Source organism: Oenanthe melanoleuca, chromosome 1 (genome assembly GCF_029582105.1).
Source record: "Oenanthe melanoleuca isolate GR-GAL-2019-014 chromosome 1, OMel1.0, whole genome shotgun sequence".
Classification (NCBI taxonomy): domain Eukaryota; kingdom Metazoa; phylum Chordata; class Aves; order Passeriformes; family Muscicapidae; genus Oenanthe; species Oenanthe melanoleuca.
The window spans coordinates 19,342,342-19,351,473 of NC_079333.1; the positions used below are offsets into that span (position 1 = coordinate 19,342,342).

The following is a 9,132-nucleotide window of genomic DNA, read 5'->3' on the forward strand; positions in this document are numbered from 1 at the left end:
CTCCTTTGGCTCCCCTAAGGAGCCTGCATAAGAGTCATGTGTATGTATAATCTCATACAAGTATTTCTGGCATTTGTCTAGCTTAGTCACAACATATACTGGATTTCAGGACTGGTGTGCAGAACATATATAAACAAAATCACAGTTGTTATGGGCAGTCATATGGCTCTCTAGGACAACAAGAGACCATTTCATCATTTGGTCTTACCTCCTGTGTATCACAAATCATTTTCAATTTTCAGTAAAAGCAGGTAGTGCCTTTAATGAAGGTTTTTTGAATGGAAAGGTCCTGGCCAGTTACTGTTTGAGTCCCAAATGGTAGTCTATTTCTTCGTTTTTTTTTTCCTTCCTTTGCAGCGACGAGAAGAGCTGTAAGTTGATCTGATCACAAAGGAGAGATCCACTGCTTTGACTTGTTGAATGTATTTGATCCACAAGTGCTCAGTGCTGTTTCCCTGGCACAGTGGATTTTGTCTGTGTGCACAGCACATGTGTGTAACCCCTGCAGCATGGAAGGTTCTGGAAATACAGACCCATTCACACTGCCCTCTTTGCTCACCTCAACCTGCATGTGGGCACAGCCTGCACATTATTTTGGGACCAGTCCTATTCTTGGCCACTGCTTTCTCATTGGTATTTCCTTTTGGTAGGAGAAGGGTTATTGATCACCTGTAAAGCTTGTCCATATGGATAGTAAGTAATGAGGGATAATAATGTGGAACCTTAAGCAGGTTACTGCTCAACAATCCATAATTTCATAATGCCAGCATTTTAAACTTCAGCATCTGCTTCTACAGCCAGAAACTTGGTACTGCAGAGAAAGGCTGTCAGCTGTTCCAAGAAAGGAAAAAAAAAGGCCATGAATAGCAAACATCTCAGCAAATTCAGTCCCTCCAGCTGGGACTTACCTGAGGGGAAGGAATCACAGGAGACAGTGTCCAAAGCCTTACTGAAGTTGAGGTGAACATCTGCCAGTCTTCCCTCATCTATTAAGCTAATCACCACTGAAGAAGATCTTTAGGCTTATTAAGCATGAATTCCCCTTCATAAATCCATGTTGACTACTCCCAATGGCATTTATGTGCCTGGAAATTGTTTTCAAGATTAATTCATCCATCACCTTGCTGTGAACTGGTCTTTTGCCTAGATTCTTCTCACCTTTCTTGGAAAAAGTGACACTTATTTTCTTCTTATCATGGGGAATCTCTCCTGATCACCACAACCTTTCAAAGATATTCAAGAGTGGTCTTGCAACTTCATCAGCCAGCTGTGTCAGCATCCATAGATTTCAGTCAGGCTCCATGGACTTACATATATTCAGTTATTCTGCTGGGGTGAAGCCTTCCTTGCATCTAGGCATGATTAGATCATCAGTTCCATTCTGTTTCTGGTAAATATGCAAAAAGCATTACAACCTCCTCTTAATGTAGAAATACACAAATATATAAACTCATGAGACTCCAGCAACCTCTTCTAGATTTTTCTACTCTCTTATCAAAGATCTCCTTTAAGAGTCAACTTAAACTTTACTTTCAGAAGCATGTAATAATATTTGTGTTATTAAAATGTTATTAGAAGTAGTTACACAGAAAAGCTTCAGATACAGAAAAAACCCCACTGCTGTAATAAAGACTATTAGGATAATTTTTTGGCTTTCTCTTAAGATTTTTTTTTAAGTTCCCAACAGAACCATATTGAGACAGCAATAGCTGTCCTGTATATTTTTGATTAGCCATTAAAATTCAACTAGAAAGAGAAAAAAAAATCAGCAGAAATCTCACTAAGACCTTTGTAGGATGAACATCAGACAAGGGTCACAAGGATCAAGAAAGAGGGAGCAAGATTCAGACCAGAGATCAATATAGTTTTCATTACCTGAGCTGCTACTTCTAATTCCTTTTTGCCATTCAAAGGGTGCTGCAGACACTACTTAAAACACAGGATGGTCTGGGATTCCCTCTGTGTCCTGTGAAATACTAACAGAACAACTGACAAACTATGTGTTAGATAAGTGGATAGTGAGGTGGGTTAAAAACTTGCTGAATGCCTGTGAATTTTTCAGCATTTGAACTGGAGTGTGTACAATAATTTGTCTGCCCTATTTTTTTGAGAGACAGAAGTGGAGCGTGGTCTGAGGAGAATAGTTTCTTTGCAAAAGCCTTTGTTGTTTCAAGCCAGAACTGCAAGTCTTTTGACAGTAATTCATTGGATGAAGGCAGAGGGAATTGTTCTGTTCCAAATCCAGGACATCTTTGTTGCACTTTATTAGGATTATTTTGACTTCTGGCAACCAGCAAGGTGAATGTTCAAAAATGTTTAGTTTAATGATTTTAAGTATTACTTTACAGAAATCTGACTACTACAGCAAATTTCTTCATCACAGTGTTAAAAGGAAGGTAAGAAAAATTTCACAATGCAACAGAAGGGCTATTGCCCTTATATCAATAAAGCAGAGCAAGCATAAAATTAATGCTGTAAGATGAGCATGTAAGGGACATGCTGGTGACTAAATAGAATTTTTCATGTGTTTTAGAAAAGGAAAAGGTAAGATGAATTAAAAAGGAAGATTAACTTAGGCTCACATAACCAGGTGGATGTATTTGTAATATTCATTTTGAATATGGTGATCTCAGGGCAGTTGTTTCATGCACGTTTTTCTGTACTGGTTTTAATATTCATCCAGCCATGCACTGCCCTGCAGGGGGAGAACCCTGACCCATGCCTGAAGTTGTTACTTTTGAATTCATTCTTTTGGTCAGTGCTGGAGAAGATAAAAGCTCTTTCTGTCTCCCCTGCCCCAACCCCTTCCCTCCATTAGCTTGATAATGAATTGAGAAACAGCTGGCAGCTTTGTAAGTTGTTTTGAAAGCTAAAAAAACTCTTTTTGTACCTTAGAGACTAAATACTGTTTGTGAAATAAGTGATGCTGTACGCTTTGTCAGTTTATTGGCTGCTTTCTCACATGCTCTTTTGGAAAATCCCTACAGTCCCCATGCACTTCTTCCCACCAATCCCTTCCCCTACTTGCACACTACAGAGGATACCTCTAGTTTTTCTATTGTCATGTTGCTTGAAGAGCTTTTGTCTTTTAGCATCCAAATGCTGTTCCCATGGGACCTTCCAGAAACTGTTCACCCTGACTCATGTGAAACTGAGCTAAATCTCTTCTGATCAAAAGAGTTTAAAACTGTTTTTCTGAGAAAATGATGTCTGACACTGTAATTTCCATTTGAAAACAGCTAACATCTGTGGAAAGTGCATAACCAATGCCTGAGGAATTTCTGCGAATTAAGTCCATGTCATGTTTGACTTTTTTTCAGTTCTCCTATAGAAGAACAGGGAGGGTGGGGGGAACAGGGGGAAGAAGCCTCTGACCCAGGACTGAGCTAATTTTGGTTTCAGCATACCCTGAGAGTATCAAGAGGTTGTCTTTCTTTCTGCTGTTTTTCTCTATTTTTGGGACCGCTCTGCACTTGCAGCACTTGTTCCCCTTCACTGGTTCACTGAGGGTGAGCCAACATCTTGAATACTGAGTTAAGAATTAGTTGTTTCAGTAGATTAACTCCATGTTTGTACTGCTTGCATGATACCACTGATGCTGTGAGATTTTCCCCTTAATTACTTTGACTCATCATTGCCCACAGATTTTTAGGGATGTGGCAGATGACAGAACTTTTTGCTATTAAAGGAAAGGCTTGTTACAAAAGGTATGCCTGTATACTCGTGTGTAGTTAATCAAAAGGCTTATCTCCATCTCCTAAATGATTCCAGTAGCCAAGACTGGGTTGTAATTTGGTACAGTAGCAGAACTGATGTGCCTTATGCTATTCTGTAACATTTTTGTACCATTCCAGGAGTTCTGTTTGCAGACCTCTGAGAGCTTTTGATGCCCTTTTATGTTCAAATTTTCTAAACCAAATCTCCTGGTATGATTAGAGTTGTTATAAATTATACAGGGGAATGCAAGCTATTTAGCTGTTCTGATACTATCCAAAGGCCAGACACATCCCACTAGAAATGTGAAGTTTTGAGTACTTTCCTGAGTTGGCTAGGGAAACACTCATCCACAGGGAAGCACGTACACTGCCTTAATTGATAAGTGATTTCATCATGAAATGAGAGTGGATCCATTCTGATTGGGCAAATCATGACTTCTTTGAATACCAATTATTTTGCACATCTGTCTTTTCATTTTTTCACCAAATTAAACTGGGAAATGGTGGTTCTGTAATTCTTTTCTGCCTTTACAGTCTGAAGACTTTTCTTACCAAGTGTTATTCTTTTCTTTTTAAGTTCTGATGGTTTATCTTACTCCACACTCAAAGCAGGAAATATTCTCTGTTTGTCAATAATTTTTTAAAGCTCCTCTGTGCAAAAGTAAGTTTTGCATCTGCTTATGAATACAAGAATGGCACAGGTTAGATCAGAATATATTTCCAGTTTCACAGGTATGTGACTACGAGTGAAAGGAGATTTAGATCCATTTGAGGACTGCTACTGCTCCTGATCTGGAATGCACAGATTTGTGATTAAGATTCAGAGGTTCTTTTAACTAAAAATAAAAAGGGATATTTTTCCCCTGTGTACTGCAGAGAGTATAGCAAAATATTTGCAACTTGAAGAGGAAGGAAATGACAACACACGAATGAATCAAACCCACAAATTATCTTCATATTCTCTTTTACTTTTAATTGCAAGATTAAAATTGCAAATCAATGCAATGGTGAGCAGGCATATGTTAATGTTTTTTCCATATGTCTTCAACTACTATTTCTCATCATTGAATAATTTGCTTTTTCATTGGTGTGGCAGATACAGAACTTATTTAAAAACTTTTAGTTTTTATATTAATTGATGCAAATGTATTAACATTTTTATTTGGAACCAATGTAATTTGCCATCCATGAAGTATCCCAAAGTTCTTATTTTCTTGTTAGGCTAGGGGATAATCATGTATGTGGTTGTTATGTGGCTTCTTGTATCTTGCCAGTGAGAGCTTTATATGTCATGCAATAGTCATCCAGAAGATTTGTTTTTATGGTGTTTTGTGGGTTTTTGTAATTTGAGAGCAGGTCAGGGTCCTCTGCAAACATCTCTGTGGTGACTGCATCCAGGTGTCAATGCTGTAAAAATGAACACAATGCTCAGAGCTCTCATTTGTCTGCAGTGACCAAGGAGGAACAGCTTGACAGAGGAAGTCTCCTTTCTTGGAGAATATACTTACATTTTATGACTGATGCAAACTGGCAGAATACAGTTACTGAACTAGTAAAGTATTTGTCTAGTGATTAAACAGGAATTCATAGTTGAGGGTCATCTGGCACCCTGTGCTCAATTCAGGAATGCTTCAAAATTGTCCTACTCAGTGCTGTCAACCTCTCTCTGAAAAACAGAAACAATAATTTTGCAGGAAAAGGTTTTGAAATGAGCTCTCTAACAGGCATGCATGTTTCTGTGTGTTTACTTGTGTTTGCTGTAACAGAAACACAGATGCTGATATTATTTGATAAATAGTGGTATCAACTGTTACAAAAATACCTCACTGTTGCACAAGAAGATATTTCCAAAATGTGCAATTACAACTGGGTGTACTCCAGAGAGTGTCCATGTCTCTGTAGCAGTTCCCAGCTCTTAGACCATCTGAGCTCTTGAAAATTTGCAGTTTGGACACTATATCTATGTTCCTTGAAAGTCTTTCAAGATCCTGAGGTACAGCCAGGCTCAAGAGATTCTACATAGCTTCACAAAACAAAATCCAATTTTATGTGAAAGAAGTCTTACAGGATTTTAAACTAGCTAAGAATTCAGAATTCAGTTTCTCTGCTCTTCAAATTATGAAACAGTTCCCAAACTCCAGGTTTCCCAAATGCTAGGGATTTTTTAAGGCAAATTATGTTAAAATGGGGTTTATTCTGGACGTGTCATGTTAAAAGTCTTCTGTGATGCATGTACCATTTCATTTGGTGTAAGGGAGACTGCTGAATTTCTTTAGCTGTCAATAGATAGTATTTTAAATTTTAGAAACTACAGAAAAGATTGTGTTCTCCAAATCAATATTTATGTTTCATGCTAAGAAGCACACTGGTTTCATTCACACACACGTATATAGATATATATGAATGCCTGGAAAGAGACTCTCCTGCTCATCCCCACTCAATTTTGTTGATGTGATGGGAATGTTTTGGATAGCACAGCTGGACTTTTCAGATGGAAATGAATTGGAAGGTAAGATCCACCTCATAGGATGTAACCCTCTATAGTCACTTGGGTTTGCATGGCTTGGTTTTTGGTAGTGGGGATGGCCACAGGGGTGGCTTCTGTGAGAAGCTGCTGGAAGCTTCCACCATGTCCAGCAGAGTCAATCCCTGATGGCTCCAAGGACAGACAGGCTGCTGGCCAGGGCTGGGCCAGTTAGAGATGGTAGTAACACCTCTGTGAGAACAGATTTGAGAAGAAATCCAAACAAGGGTTGGGGTGCAGTTTTAATTTCAGTTAGAGAAGAGCAGAGTGAGAACATGTGAGACAAAGAACTGTGCAGACCCCAAGGCCAGTGCAGAAGGAGGGGCAGGGGATGCTCCAGGCACTGGAGCTGGGATTGCCCTGCAGCCCCTGGTGCAACCCATGGTAGAGCAGGTTGTCCTTGTTATAAATGAGAAACAAAAAGTCTCAATATTCAGCAAAATTTAGATTACTTTATTTTATATAGACGGAGCAATGCAGCGCTGGGGGAAACATGAGGGGTCATTGCCCACTCCATGCTCCGTCAAACTTCGGTTTGCAGCTCCTTTTCATAGTATGGTTTTCTTATAGCAATCAAAAATTGTTGGTTTTTTGCTGTCATAATTTTGCCAGGTAAGCAGTGGTGGTCAAAAAGTATCCGTGAAGTCTCTGGGAGATGTGAAGTCTCTGAGTGGTTTGTCACGTTTGTAGATCTTGGTAGATAAAACCAGCAAGAATTGGGAAGTCTGATCTCTATAGATAGACAGCATTGATTTAACAAAGGCAGAAAGTCTGAGCACTATTGGAAAGTCTGGTTTTGCAAACTGGTAGTAGATACAAATTATTTAGAAAAAACAATATCCATAACAGGGGGATTTAAAACAGAATGATTTAATCATATATTTTCCTTTCTCTAGTGTTATGCTTCAGTTCAGACCTAAGTATTCTGGTTTATACAAACCCCAATACTTTTATGATTAACACAAATCTTTTATCAATTCTCACATTCCCTTGCAGCCCAGGGAGGTCCAGGGGGATGCAGAGATCCACCCAAACTGGGAAGGAGACCCAGCCAGAGCAGGTGGATGCCTGGAGGAGGCTGTGACCCCGTGGGAGACCCATGGACAGAGGGACCCCCTGCTCCCAGGCTGGAGCAGCCTGCCCTTGAAGGACTGCACCCCGTGGAACAGTGACCATGCCACAGCAGTTTTGGGGGAATGTTGCCTGTGGGATGGATTCTGGCTGCAGCAGGTCACAGAGAGCTGTTGCTGGTGAGATGGAGCCACCTCAGAGAAGTTCATGGAGAGCTGTCTCCCATGGGAGGGATCCCATGAAGCAGCAGAGGAATGACTCCTTTCCCTGAGCAGTGGGAGAAGCCAGTGATGAACTGGCCATAACCCCCATTCCCTGCCTCCTGCTGGGGTAGGAGGTAGAGCTGGGAAGGAGGGAGAGGTGGAGGGAAGAAGATACTTTTAAGGGTTTATTTTACTTCTCATTATCCTGCTCTGATTTTGTTATTAATAAATTCACTTTACATCTCTAAGCTGAGCCTGATTTGCCTGTGATGGAATTTAATGAGTGATGTCTCCTGTCCTTATCTCAGCCCATGGACCCTTCATTAAATATTCCCCCCTCTGTCCAGCTTCAGAGGGGAGTGGGTGAGTGGCTTTCATTGGTGCCTGGCATCTGGCCTGGGTCAACCCACTGCTGGTCATTTGGTCCACAGAACCAGGTTGAGACCAGTACTAAGTAATTGTTCTGTCTAGAGCCTAAAGCAGGGATGTTAGGCCTGATGCACTGTTTGACTGTACAAAGACATTTCTTTTGGGCTGTGCTTTTTGCTAAAGCTAAGAATAGTCCTTGACATAAAAGAAATCTTCTAACACACATTTGAGAGCTACCTGCTGGAAATATGCAGTTGCTGTTCATTTTTAAAGTGAAACATAACCCCTTTTCTCTAGACAAAACAATATGCTGTGACTATAATGTTGTAGAGTTGCTTTGATTAGATTTACAAGTGTTAAATACTTGCTCCAAGAGTGTCACACAAATAATCTTGTTCTAAAGACAGCATTTAGACTTTATTTAATCCTGGGTTTAGTTTGCTTCAAATAAATTGTACATGCACTGTTACTTCAATCTTCATGTAATAAAACTTCCTATTTTTTTATCCCTGGATCCAGAGGGCAATTACAACAAGTAAACATATGAATTTCATATTAATATGCACAAGTTCTTTATAATAAATGTGCTGTGTGCTTTAGAATAATGTGTTTCTGTTGCTCATTAGCTGATTTTTTCAGCTTAAAATGAAGTGTATAGTTCATAGTGGTTTTTGTATGTTTAAATTCTGTGTACAGTAGTGACAAGCAAAGACACTCAAATGTTATTCACAGTATTCTGACCTAGATAAGCCTGCTGATGTCGAGTGCAAACTAATGCAGCCAAATTCAGCCAAAAAGTTTTTTGAAGATGTGTTTTAGGCCAAAATGACTCATAAGGAGAGAGGAAAAAACATGAATTATTTCCCTCCTGTCTTTGCATGAATTCATCAAATCTGTGCATCCTAGCCAAAGAACTAATTTTCTTATGCCAAGAAAATAATATCTTTTAATAAAACTAAGAATCTGGTCGTCTTCCTCCATATAACTTTGGGTTGACTTCTCCATTTTTCATAAAAGTTAACAGCATTTTGTTTTTATTATTTGCTCTAGTTTTTGCAGGGCTTCCCCTGGCTTTTTGTCAGAATATTTGAAGGATTGGTGTAGAGAAAGGGAGGAGGGAAGAGGGAAATAAGGACAGTTTAAGGCTGCACCTGCTGTCTCTGGAATGGGCCAGATTCAGGACTGAGTTGCATTTAATCCAGTGCCCCCACTGTAGTGAGACAGAACTTTTTTTTTCTTTTTTTTTTTT

At 39.6% G+C, this 9,132-nt stretch overlaps 1 protein-coding gene across 1 annotated transcript in view; it reads left to right on the forward strand.

Annotated features, from left to right (window-relative positions):
• The window catches only part of IMPG2 (interphotoreceptor matrix proteoglycan 2), a 92,304-nt gene extending 84,892 nt beyond the window's left edge, over positions 1–7,412 (forward strand). The window contains exons 21-22 of the mRNA XM_056481838.1: positions 358–371; positions 7,237–7,412. Of these exons, the coding sequence (XP_056337813.1) occupies positions 358–371; positions 7,237–7,412 (190 nt within the window). The remainder of the gene's footprint in view (positions 1–357; positions 372–7,236) is intronic.
• Positions 7,413–9,132: the final 1,720 nt, after the last annotated feature.